Below are 14,080 nucleotides of genomic sequence, written 5' to 3' on the forward strand. Positions count from 1 at the left end.
TCCTCATAACATTTGTTTAATGAATGCTCAAGAATGTAATCATGGCGTTTAATAAGGGCTTCTAAATATCCAAAAAATAACGTGAGTAATTTTCTTTAAACGAAAATTTTGTTCTCAACGACATTTTCTAACGAAAAAAAGCCCATCTAGATTGACATAAAACTAATTTTCAAATAAATTTTTACCTAAAACTAAATCCGCGCCAAAACCGCGCGAAGCCTTAAAATCGTTATGTAAATCCGCGCCAAATCCGCGAAAACCGCGAAATCCGCGTAGTCGTAACAACCCTGTTCTTGCCGTTCTTGTGGAGTTTACTCTGACTGTAGGCAAGCGGGAGCCACTTGCACTTCGGACACCTTTTGTCATTTCGACACGGTTGTTTCATAAGGGCCAATGTCGCAAACGTAAACAATGCCTTTTTCTGCAAATTCCTCAACAACTAGGACCACTCCCAGCTAACAACCATTTGGAACTGGTGGCGCTGAATTTTTATTTATATGGAGCGTAAGATATTGACCGACCCCCATCCCCCCATAAGTGTGTACGGCCCCTCAGTTGTATGGTGCGCATTGGGCCTACTTCGATGGTTTCGAAGTAGTTGAATATTTGTTTTATATAGTAAACGGAGAGTGCTGTTTCACTGCCACACAGTTCTCATACAGATTGTAAACAAATCTAATCTCTAAAATCGCCGGTAGGGTTTAGGAGTAACAAACTAAGAGAACAAACACAACTTCTGAGATTTTGAGAGGAAGAAGAAAATTCAAATAAATACTAAACTGCTTAAATGGTCTTAATGTTGAGACAATATTAAATTTTGGAAAAAAATATTTAAGATTCACTTAAACACAGAAACATTTCTATCAAAGCCTAAGTGACCAAACCTTCTAGATTTTTAAGTTTTTCCAAAGTGTCGTATGACTCTTTACATATTGAAGGCATTTCTTGCTGCAGATTTGTCTAGGAAAGTGTTCTATGGATTTTGCCATTATTTACCGAAAATTTTGAATTGCTAGTAAACGCGCTGGGTTTCTTAATATACGAGGAAAAAATCAACAAAAACTGAGATTTCAGGAAGAGATAATTTACCATTAAATGAGAGGAAACTTGGAGTTCTTTCGGAAGGATTTTTAAAACCCACCGAATTTTTTTTTGGTTCGTAATTTTTGGTACATTTCTATATTTTTTGTCATGAGGGTTGAACGCCGTTGAACATCTATTCAAGTCGTCTATAGATGTTCTGAAAGAGCTGTCTGGTAGGCCAACAAAGCGAAAATAGTAGCTTTTCTGTGACTGTAAAGTAGAAAAATTAAAAAAAAAGTTAGGTCCCTCCTAGATTTTTTTCTTAGTTACGCCAATGGTTACACCACACTCAAATTCCATTAGAAAAAATCTAATTAAAAATAGCATATTGCCTTGAAACTTAAAAAAAAGGCATACTAATGTTATTCTTTCATTCGAGATACAATAATAAAATATTATTCACGTAGAGAAAAAAATAGCGAATATAGTTATAAACTTTCAACAAGAAATAATTCTCGAACAACATTCGGAAGCAATAAAGGTGACGAGCATTTTTCATTCGACTAGAGTCGTTTTCCAGTGTGCTATCGAGTATCCATAATGCCAAAACATCTAGCTATTCTTTGAACAATAACATGTTCTAGCTAGTACCTCTTTGAACAATAATATGTTTTCGAGATCGAATAATAAAGACAGACCATTACAGCATCCAAGAAAAAAATTTCAGCAGTAGCGCTTCTGAGATGCCAATATTTTTTTTGCAGTTACCATGGAATTATGTTTTATATGTACTTTGGAGAAAATTCTTCTCTGATGAACTTTTTCTTTTATGGACAAAAATTGGTGGAAAGTTTCAGAGTCGATTGATATATAAATCTATAAAATCAACTAAAAGATAAAGGCGATGTGAACGTTTAAAATCATTTATAATTTCGTGACGGTCTCCATTTTTAGTTTCTGATCTGACACCTCCGGATTAGACGTTGCCCAACGTGATAAGTGATAGAGATAGGAATTTCGAACTTCGGAGCACACTCATGAGTTGGATTCTATAGGACTAAATGCATTGCTCTAGTAGTCGTTCCAAAGCAACGACAGACCTACTCCAGAGTTGAATTTCTCTTGATCTGAATAAGATTGATGTCACTATTTCTAAGAACGACTTAACAACTTCTCTCAATGTTAACTTATCTTCGCTGCACCGTAGCGCATCCATATACACAAATACACGAAACCTTCAATTGTCTCTGTCAAACACAGTTAGAAAATAATAAGAACTTCGTTATCTAAAAAGTATTTCCAAAAAAGTCTACCGTCTGAAAACAATAACTGATAGCTAATGAGATAATTATTCTTCTGTGCTTCGGGATTCGAACGTGGCTGTCTTTATTATGATTTTTAGTTTCAGAGACGAGTCAGCCTAGGGCTGCAAATATCTATAATAAAGACGCAAAACAAATTCTAGCCAAACAACTGACCGATCTTGGTTATACTTCTTAGATTGTTCTGACATTTTCCTCTATTACGTTTCATACCGGCATATTTGCATTCGAGCAAAATCGGTACAACATAACATCTTCAAAGCTTTTCCACTTCGAAACATCTTCACTGGAGCAGCAACCTAATGAAAGAAGCATCTGAACAACAGCCTTATCACCCGGCAGCATCGAGGTACCATTTACATTGACGACAATCTGTAAAAGTTTACAACCTGGGTGCAGTGCTCTCGGGGCACCCAGTAGAAAAAGTTCCACTAACAGGCTTGGGAAGCCTTCCAAGTAAACGGCCAGTGCTCACAAGCTGTGATAAATTGTTCCAACCCGCCCCCAACCCCCGGTTCGGATTCCTTTTAAATGCTGCTACTGTTACTGGAAGAGATAAAAGTGATTCCTGCAGCAGGAATGGGAGACCAAACTGCCCCAGGGTCCATCGGGACGGACGAGCAATTCAAGGAATCTCGATAATTCTGTTACCGAAGTGACAAATGTCTGCTGTGGGACGGAAATCAATCGCATTGGGCATCAATCAACCGGAAAGTTGTTCGAAAGATGTGTGAATATTGTGGAAATGTGGAATTGACTGACGGTTAATTAGGAGTCTTTCATGGCCAATTTAAGAGGGAACAAAATCTTCGGAGAAAATATAACCGAACCTGTTGGCAAGATTTTGTAATAATGGTTCAACGTTTTTTTCGTAGCCAAAAGAATCCTACTGAAGCATTATTTTCCCACAAGTGTGCTAAGCCTCTGAAAATATTCTTCTACCCCTTACGGGACGACGAACCATTAAGTTCTCATTTGAGTTCAACCTTGACATCTAAGTCCTCCGAGGGAAAGTTTTGCTAAGCTATTTTCCTAAGCCTTTCATCGACAACAGCGCGGAGCTCAGTCCCCGTAAGTTCTTCCTCGACAACATCCGTTCCTTAGGCACCCGAGAACACTACAGTGGACGGGCTTTTGTAAGACCATGCGTAACTTATGTGCTCGGAGAAAGTTTAGAAGCAGTATGCTTCAAACTGGGATTAGCTCCTTCCGGTTTTTACCGCCTCTCTCCTTCATAAATTCACACATGTTGCGACGACAAAGTGGAATAAAAATATTCACTACATGCTTGGCTAATCCTCACATCCATGGAGAACCACTCGCAAGCGGGCGGCGGACCGCACGGTGTGTGTGGGAAAAGTTTATTTGTGGAATAAATTTCCCAGCGGTAGCAATAACACACATGCAATTATTTACAGCAAGGTGCCGAGAGGTGACAGATTGAAGTATAATTCCTCTAGACCAAGTTTTTGTTCGCGCGAGGTGTGCGTTTCCTCTTTGCACCCCATTTATGACCACCGAATGAAGGGGTGCATACAAATTAGTTCTACACTGCGGTTTTTTTTTATTAAAGTGAGTTGCATGCGAAATGTATTGCATGATTTTTGTATTCAATTTACTTCAAACTTTATTCAATTTTATATCAATATGTTTTGATTTACAGAATTGATAAAAGTGCAAAACTAGAATTTGGTGAAATTAGCTTTGTCAATAATCATCTTGTTGGTCATTGCGGACAACGTAAATCATTCCGCAGATACGATCAACGGGCATCCTTTTCTACTTTCGAACGGGAATTGATCTAATTTCCCGCTTCGTCATCACCTCGAAATATGTTCCGAGACCGGCTGATACTGACCTTTCGAATCATGACACTACACCCGCGCACAAATCCCCGCAGCAAGCCCCGATCGTGATGAAATACCTCCGACACGTTTGAACCTACATTTTATCACTGCCAGCAGACGACTCGAACAGCAACAACATCGATGCCCTGCATGATTCCAATCCAACAGTGTGAAAGACTGAGAAAACTGAATTGGATTTCCTCGGATCGCCTCTCTTCGGATACCGAAATTCATCGTTTCAATCTAATCCAAAACAGGCCTTTTGGCTAGGTTAGAAATCAACGGCCGCCGTCGTCATCGTCGTCTGCTCCCAGGTACGAGCCGAAGGAAGGCTGTGATGAAGAGGAACCGATAGGCCGACCTGATTCGGAGTCACGTTTCTGATGATGTGAACCGTACTCTGAAGAAAGCCCACCCGTCGTCGCCGCGTCGTCGTCGTCGTCGACATGCCGAGAGGCTCGGAAATTGTTGCTGAAATAAGGAGGCAATTCACGTTTCGGAATCGACAATCACTTTACGAGAGTTTAGATTGTGGGACTCCAAACGAATGCTCTGATTGGAAGCAACGAACTGTTAATTTGCAAAATAACACGACATTTTCTTGGGAACTTTCGGTCGGTGGGTGTTCAGTGTGTGGGCTCCCCCCAATTCAGACATAAAGTTGTCATCAGCCTTGCTTTAACCGACAAACTTCGACCTAATGCTTGATAACACAGAATGGGACGGAAAGTTTTCCAATCCATGTCGAACCCCCTTATCCGGTGTGACCACTCAACCAGGCGCTCATTCTTCAAACTTTGGAGAACTGCCAGTATGCTGTGAAAGACATTTTCCTAGTTTTGCAAATTGAAAAAGCAAAGTAGTACGGGACCGAGGCCAACTCAATGCTGACCCCTCCGTGGGAAAGGGAAGAAAAAACTTTCGCCAAAGCCATTCTGAAAACATGCTTCATAATTCTGGTTAAAGCTTCCTGGATCTACGAAGAGTTATGACATCGAACATTCCGAAGAGGGAGAAAAATAGTTTCCGGAGCGAAGATTGTATCGACAAATGGGGGCCACACAGATATGCATATGAACTGTTCAGTTATTTTCTTCGGTTGGTGGCTGCGTATTAGATGTCCAACATATCGGTTCAATTGTCTAATATACCAATTCCGTTTGCAAAAAGAGTCCAATAAAAATAAATGGATAAAACTTTCAAGAATTTGAGGAAATTTATGCTAACTGTGCACAATAGAAGTTTCAAATTACTTCAGACTGACAATGTCACAGCTATTCGTCAAACTTTTCTGTATGAACTATCTGAAAACTGTGTACTGATGGCAACCGCCTCCCCGCTAAGAATTACGTAACTTATGGAGGTTCTCCTACCCAAACTGAAATCCAAACCTGTCACCTCCGTTTCGGCTATGTGCCTTCACCGACTAGCTCTCCGCTATCTGAATGCTATCAGCGATAATGTTTTAAGTGAGCCCGAATCTGTTTCCCGTGCTTCAACTAAGCGCGGTGCTATATGGATGAGCACGACGTAATCGTAAAAGTGTAATTTCGTTTTCAACTTCAGCCTATCAAGCTCTTTATCCGACATTCGTTAAGGGAACGAGAAGATACAAAATAAAACAGAAACAAATATCATCCTATCTTGGCTGCTTCACGTGGTTTCGTCCCGAATCGAAATGTTGACCAGCCAGCGTCGTCGTCTGCTGGCCGACCCGTCGGCTAACTCAAGCCGTCAGAAATCACTTAGTTCGCTAGTCTCGTAAAGTTTTTTTTTTCTCATCAGTGGAATACATTAGAAACGATGGCTACGGCCTCACTAGAGCATGGCGCTTTAAATGTATCGTAAAGTTCAATTTCGTGGAAAAACATGGATGCATATGCGCTAGCTCCCTCAATAAATCACAAGAACTGTAGTTTGGGGCCGTACACTAATTACGTAAGCAATTTTTCTGGGTTTTTCAACCCCCTCCCCCCATGTAAGATTTTTCTCATATAAATAATTTTTTATTTATATGGAACGTAAGAAAATGGCAAACCCCTCCCCCCATAAGTGCTTACGTAATTAGTGTACGACCCCTTTGTTTGGAGCGGGGAAGGGTCATTTTCTGAAACTCATTCGACCGGAAGCTATTTGGCCAGATGCCACTTGACCGAATGACACGTTAGGCCGGAAGTCATCTAGCCGAAGATCGTTTACCGAAATAGATATGTTGCCGTAAACTGAACTGGTCATTTGGCCGAAAATGTCGTTTATCTGAATTGGTCGTTTGGCGGAAAAGGTCATTTGGTTGAAAATGTCATTTGGCCAAACAGATTGTTTGGCTGAACAGGTCATTTGGCCGAAAAAGTTGTTTGGGGCGAACAGGTCTAATGGCCGAAAATCTAGACCAACATTTGAAAAGAGCGAAACAGTCAAAATTTATTCCTTCTGATTCTTCGTCCACATATATAGCCATATGTAGACGAAGAATCAGAACGAATAATTTTTGTCTGTTACGCCCTTTTCAAATGTTGGTCTAGAAATGTCGTTTGGCCGAATATTTGAGAATGTGAGAAGTATGATTGACTAATGACAATGACTAATGACAATGACTAATGACAATGACTAATGACAATGACTAATGACAATGACTAATGACAATGACTAATGACAATGACTAATGACAATGACTAATGACAATGACTAATGACAATGACTAATGACAATGACTAATGACAATGACTAATGACAATGACTAATGACAATGACTAATGACAATGACTAATGACAATGACTAATGACAATGACTAACGACAATGACTAACGACAATGACTAATGACAATGACTAATGACAATGACTAATGACAATGACTAATGACAATGACTAATGACAATGACTAATGACAATGACTAATGACAATGACTAATGACAATGACTAATGACAATGACTAATGACAATGACTAATGAGACCTTTTCGGCCGAATGACCGATTAGGCCGAACGGCATTTTCGACTGCATGACCGTGAATAGAGTTCGTCTATTTTCAACTGCATGACCGTTCGTCTAAATGCATTTTTCGCCAATCCGTTCTGCTAAGCGACGATTTTAGCCAAATGGCATTTATGACCAAAAGAAGCCTCCTTTCAAGAGGCCTGGAAGCCTCCTTTCAAGAGGCCTGGAAGCCTCCTTTCAAGAGGCCTGGAAGCCTCCTTTCAAGAGGCCTGGAAGCCTCCTTTCAAGAGGCCTGGAAGCCTCCTTTCAAGAGGCCTGGAAGCCTCCTTTCAAGAGGCCTGGAAGCCTCCTTTCAAGAGGCCTGGAAGCCTCCTTTCAAGAGGCCTGGAAGCCTCCTTTCAAGAGACCTGGAAGCCTCCTTTCAAGAGGCCTGGAAGCCTCCTTTCAAGAGGCCTGGAATCCTCCTTTCAAGAGGCCTGGAAGCCTCCTTTCAAGAGGCCTGGAAGCCTCCTTTCAAGAGGCCTGGAAGCCTTTCAAGAGGCCTAGAAGAGGCCTGGAAGCCTCCTTTGAAGAGGCCTGGAAGCCTCCTTTCAAGAGGCCTGGAAGCCTCCTTTCAAGAGGCCTTGAAGCCTCCTTTCAAGAGGCCTGGAAGCCTCCTTTCAAGAGGCCTGGAAGCCTCCTTTCAAGAGGCCTGGAAGCCTCCTTTCAAGAGGCCTGGAAGCCTCCTTTCAAGAGGCCTGGAAGCCTCCTTTCAAGAGGCCTGGAAGCCTCCTTTCAAGAGGCCTGGAAGCCTCCTTTCAAGAGGCCTGGAAGCCTCCTTTCAAGAGGCCTGGAAGCCTCCTTTCAAGAGGCCTGGAAGCCTCCTTTCAAGAGGCCTGGAAGCCTCCTTTCAAGAGGCCTGGATGCCTCCTTTCAAGAGGCCTGGAAGCCTCCTTTCAAGAGGCCTGGAAGCCTCCTTTCAAGAGGCCTGGAAGCCTCCTTTCAAGAGGCCTGGAAGCCTTCTTTTAAGAGGCCTGGAAGCCTCCTTTCAAGAGGCCTGGAAGCCTCCTTTCAAGAGGCCTGGAAGCCTCCTTTCAAGAGGCCTGGAAGCCTCCTTTCAAGAGGCCTGGAAGCCTCCTTTCAAGAGGCCCTGAAGCCTCCTTTCAAGAGGCCTGGAAGCCTCCTTTCAAGGGCCCGGGAAGCCTCCTTTCAAGAGGCCTGGAAGCCTCCTTTCAAGAGGCCTGGAAGCCTCCTTTCAAGAGGCCTGGAAGCCTCCTTTCAAGAGGCCTGGAAGCCTCCTTTCAAGAGGCCTGGAAGCCTCCTTTCAAGAGGCCTGGAAGCCTCCTTTCAAGAGGCCTGGAAGCCTCCTTTCAAGAGGCCTGGAAGCCTCCTTTCAAGAGGCCTGGAAGCCTCCTTTCAAGAGGCCTGGAAGCCTCCTTTCAAGAGGCCTGGAAGCCTCCTTTCAAGAGGCCTGGAAGCCTCCTTTCAAGAGGCCTGGAAGCCTCCTTTCAAGAGGCCTGGAAGCCTCCTTCAAGAGGCCTGGAAGCCTCCTTTCAAGAGGCCTGGAAGCCTCCTTTCAAGAGGCCTGGAAGCCTCCTTTCAAGAGGCCTGGAAGCCTCCTTTCAAGAGGCCTGGAAGCCTCCTTTCAAGAGGCCTGGAAGCCTCCTTTCAAGAGGCCCGGAATCCTCATTTCAAGAGGCCCGGAAGCATCATTTCAAGAGGCCCGGAAGAGCTATCAATAGCCTTAAAAATCCTGTAGGAAGCTGATAGCCTCCCTTCTCGGAAGCCTCTTTACAAGCAGCTCGAAAGTCCTTCTTTTAAGAGGCCTCTTTTCAAGTGGTTCGGAACCTTCCTTTAGAAAGCTTGATGTGCAAAACTAAATTTGTATTGGAATAATGAATAATGAAAATTTGAGCCAACTTCATGGAAAGCCATATATCCCGTTAGTTTTAAGGTCTATTTTTCATGTCTCCTATAAGTTACGTTTATTTTCATTCACAGAAAAAAGGGGGTACCTCAATTAATGCAATAGCTCCAAGAGGTACCTCTCAAGAAAAAGGTTGAGAACCGCTGTTTTACGTGATCTCTCTGTACCTATCTCTCCTTTCATATGCCTTGAAGTAGTGATTTAATATTCCATTTTTTTTCTTTCTTCCGCAGATCATGCTAACATCGGCCTCGCAATACCTTTTCTCGGCGCTGGACGGCCGCGTCTACTTCGGGGATATTACGGTAATTTTGCCACCTCATTGGCCTAACTCGTGCATACCCTACAATCAAACAAGAACCTCCGCCAGCGGAGAACGTAGCGACGTAACGATAAAAACCCATTCCAAAACCGAGTCACCCATCTGGACCAAGCAGTACGCCGGCTGTGGGGAGCCCGGTGAACAAATCTTCATCGAATCGGACATCCTGGGCAGGGATACCATCGGTCGGGAATTCGTTCGCGAGTGGGCCAAGTACCGGTACGGTGTCTTCGACGAAATCGGATTCACCAAAGATCCTGTCTATCCACGGTGCTACATCAACGACGATCATGAGCTCAAGCTGACTGGGTGCTCAGACGCCCCGGTTCACGATCGTGGTCTTTGCGGAAACCCTGCTGCCTACAACATCAGCGACATTATTGATCGCAACGCTCGATCCAGCATCATGTTCGCTGCGGAATCTCCTGGTGTGACAATGTTCTGCGACGAAGGAACCCACAATCGATATGCTCCGACGAAGCACAACCAACTCTGTGACCGTCGCAGTACCTTGGATGTCATCCTCAAACATCCCGACTTTGTCATGGAAAACAAGATCAATGTCAACCCATCGGTCATCGTCAACACTGCCCCAAAATTCAGCTACAAAACCCGTAAATCCACTCGCTACGTCATCATCATCGACGAAACTCTGGACATGCAGCTGCGCGAATCGTGGAGTTTTCTGCGTTCGGCCATCCGTAAGTGGGTCGTCTACGACCTGCCGGCCAACACAGAGGTCGGCATGGTCCTCGCCAATGACACCGCAACCGAAAAAATCCTCCAAATCTCATCCCTCTACATCCAAGAAAACAAAGATCTCGTCGCCTCTTTCATCCCCTACTCTCCCAGTGACTCTCGCCAGCCGGCTTGCTTGACCTGTGCCGTCACAGACGCCATCCACATGCTCAACGAGCGAACTCGTATGAATGGTCCCGCCAACTCCATCATTCTAATAATCGCCCCCGGCATGGAGTATTCTATCGACCACATCGCCCTGTCCAACTCCGCCCAAAGTTCTCACATTCGCATCGCCACCATCAACTACCCGAACGTTATCCGACGGCAACCGCTGGATGCCCTCGCTATTTCCACCGGCGGCACAGCTCACTCCGTCTTCGAAAGCAAATACAACCTGGAGAAGAGCTTCATCAGCACCTACTTCGAACTGTCGAACACCCTTTTCAGCATCGGCAATCAGTACTACGAGGGCAACCGTAACGACCTTCCCATCGAGATCTATCGCAACGAGCTGGTCGAATCGGATGACAACGAGCTCATCAACTCCAATCATATGCTTTCGAAGCGCACTAGCCGCACCGTCACCGGGAGCTTCACCCTGGATTCGTTCATGGGACCTCCGGCGTACTTTTTTGTGTACGTACACAACACGGAGAACCCACTGATCGCAAGCATGAAACTAACCAGTCCGAGCGGCATTGTTTACTCATCTAGAAGTGATGCTAGATCGTTGGTTAAACAGCTGATGGTGTCCGCTACGTTGAACGAGACTGGAAGTTGGACTTACAAGATCGATCGGTTCAATGGAAACCCTCAGCCACACTACGTACAGGTCATTGCCACACCACGATCCAAGTACGCTCCTACCATCCAGGCCAGATCGTGGATAAGGCAGCGCAGTGGTAGCCCTCCTGTTATCTACGCCGAAGTAAAGAAGGGTGATCTACCAATAATTGCCGCATCGGTGGAAGTGACTGTGGTGCGTCCAGATGGGATCTGCCCTACGGGCAGCGGAAACGATTGTCGTCAAAAAATTAGACTGTTGGATTCGGGGTCTGGCGATCCGGACGTTACAAGGAATGATGGAATTTATTCGCGGTATTTCAACGCAGATGATTTTGGGGGCGCTGGAGCGTATCAGTTCGAGGTCACGGTCACAGATAACGAAAACATGGCCTACACTCGATCAGAAAGTGTATTGAAAGGTGCCCCTCCAAGATGTTGTGGAAGTGCGATAAGAACGACCCTAATGGCTTCGATGGTTTCGTTTCAAAGAACTCTGCAACCCATGACTGTGTTTTTATCGCAGGATCTGTTGGACTCCATTGGCCATAGATCTATGGGGAAAATCAGTGACCTTAGTGTGGATGTTGAAGGTATGAGAGTTCGCTTGAATTGGACCACTCCGGATATGGGAGGGCGAGGTATTGCTCGGTACGAAATTAAGTATGCCACATCAATTCGGGACATCGTCGATTTCTACGACACGGCAGCTTTTCTTTGGCATCATGATACACCACTGATAAACCCGATTGGAGAGGAAAGTTCCTTCGCAATGAACCTATCGCACGAACCGCATCTAATTGGACAGGTTCTGTATTTCTCTGTTCGAGCACACGCTTTGGGAGTCATGGGTGGTTCAACTTCCAACTATGTTCGAGTATTCGTTCCAAAACCGAAACGAGCCACATCGCTATCACCATCCACTTCCATTGGAACTGAAAGCTATGGAGACGTTTGGTCTTCTTACGACGAAATTCGAGAAGGTCACAATCGACGAGTTAACATCCATCAACGAATTGCCGATACCATCAGCTTGGAGGTCGAAGTACTGTTGGCGATTATCGCCGGAACCATATTCTTGATCATCATCATCCTTATCTGCTGCTACTATTATTTTCTCAAAAAGCGCAACACAATTCAAGAGGACGATCAGAAACGACCAATCAAACCCTTCCAAACTGAAACCAAGACTTCCCTCGGGCACAGTGTCTTTGTCACCCCCGGCAATGTGACTTCATCCTCTTCCAACGCCACAAGTTCAACGTCCGCTTCTCCAGATTATGTGCAACAAACAAACGTGTCTTCCAATATCCCAACCATCTACAACTCGCGGACGCTGCCCATCGAGCAGAAGCTAATCGATGAGCTCAAACAGCAACAGCAGATCGCCGACACGCAGTCCTACATCCTCACCCAAGCCGACGCCATGCAGTACAACACCACGCTGACCCGAGGCTTCAAACCAGTCCCGACGATCAATGACAATCGAACGCTTAGCCCATTCGAATCATGGTCCGCTTCGCAGCTACTCCAAGAGCACGAGCAGCACCACCGCCGGCGGAGTCCCAGCTTAGTCGACAACTACCTGGACAACGACATCCAGCAGTTCTACGCTAGTCAACATGATCAAATGTCTCTGCTGAATGCGGCTGGCGTTGGGGTTCAAAACATGGGGCACAATCCACCGCTGCCACCGCCACCAATTTACTCTTCGGCGAATCCCCCGTATTTCTACGATCCGCAGCAACAGCAACAACCACCACCGCAACAGCTGCAGCAGCAGCAGCATCACCACATACAACAACAGCACCAACAGCAATACGGTGGACATGACGGAACGATGAATCCCATGACGACACCGCTGCACGTCACTATAACGTAATGGAGCTCCCCACAGCGGGAGAGTAAATGTGTACCTAAGATTACGATGTTAAACCAGAGAGGTGCTGCTTCGCAGAGGAAGTGTGCGATCGGTCGGTTTCTCGGAATGCGGCAAGGTGCGGCGGAGCAAGCGTGGTGGCTGTGAATCGAAATATGTGGGTGCGCGTGAGATAGAGAAAGGGTGTGTAGCTTGTATAGACCAATTCTATATACAAAAAGCAAAATTTCAATTGCCAGAAAGACTGATTTCATGCTAAGGGCATTTTTATGGATTAGTTACGAGGTAAGTTGCATTTTTCACTCTACATACATATTCAGTGTAGGCTACAAATTGGCTTGGTATTCTCATTTGTTTTTGGTCAAAAATACCTTGTTGTGGAATTAATGAAATCATTAAGCCATTTTAGATACTACAATAAGAATCTGTTTAGGAAAAACGTTGTTTTCATATTTTCCATTTCTTTTTAACCATGTGCAATATTTTCAACGACAAATCGAAATTAGGTCGAATCAGCTGTTATGGTTGATTTCTTTTAACGAGATATTCACATCAATAGAGCAACGTATTTGTTGAACAGTTCTCTGAATCTAACTGAAATTAATTAGTTTTACTAATTCCTTTTATTTCCGACTCTTTTCTATTCACAGTGTTTGCACCGAACCGGAATTGATCTCCAAAATCCCGAATTAAAACAAAGATGTGCTCGCGGTATTGATAGATTTTTAAATATGTTTAGCGCCGTTCGTACTTAAACAAAAAACCGTGTAATATGAATGTTATTGCATAGCCAGTAATAAACAGGTCGAAAACGGTCAACGAATTTCGAAACTGGATGCATTGTTGCTAGTCCCTTTCGATTCAAAGAGTTAAACTGTAAGTTACTTTGTGTCGGTCCGATTTGTTTTCGTAAACCGGAGGAATTAGCGCGATCATTGTATATGTTGAGGGAACTTAGAGACGGCCAGTTGAGAAACGTTACGGAAGAAACTACTTAAGCTATAAGATGATGATTATATATTGTACATAGAAAAAATTGTAATAAATAAACACAAATGCTATGAATCAAAATATCAATTAATTTGTTATATTTTCTTTTTATCTTCGAAATCTTTTATAATGGTTTTTGTTTATGTTCAAGAATACAGGTAAGTAATTAGCCGTCCGTAACTTCCTATGCAAGGAAGTGGTGATCGGCGTCCAGTGTTGGGAATAGTACAGTCAAACACTATGATGCTCTGAAAATTTACATTTAATCCGGTCAAATTTCATGCACAGACAATTTGCCAAAAATGTTGCCGACATTTTTACATTTTATTT

General features: G+C 44.0%; 1 protein-coding gene across 1 annotated transcript in view; it reads left to right on the plus strand.

The window, feature by feature from the left end:
• The window catches only part of LOC134227541 (calcium-activated chloride channel regulator 2-like), a 48,375-nt gene extending 34,538 nt beyond the window's left edge, over positions 1-13,837 (plus strand). The window contains exons 2-3 of the mRNA XM_062709111.1: positions 9,269-13,045; positions 13,411-13,837. Of these exons, the coding sequence (XP_062565095.1) occupies positions 9,269-12,763 (3,495 nt within the window). The 3' untranslated portion in view covers positions 12,764-13,045; positions 13,411-13,837. The remainder of the gene's footprint in view (positions 1-9,268; positions 13,046-13,410) is intronic.
• Positions 13,838-14,080: the final 243 nt, after the last annotated feature.

This window comes from Armigeres subalbatus, chromosome 1 (genome assembly GCF_024139115.2).
Source record: "Armigeres subalbatus isolate Guangzhou_Male chromosome 1, GZ_Asu_2, whole genome shotgun sequence".
In the NCBI taxonomy this organism is placed as follows: domain Eukaryota; kingdom Metazoa; phylum Arthropoda; class Insecta; order Diptera; family Culicidae; genus Armigeres; species Armigeres subalbatus.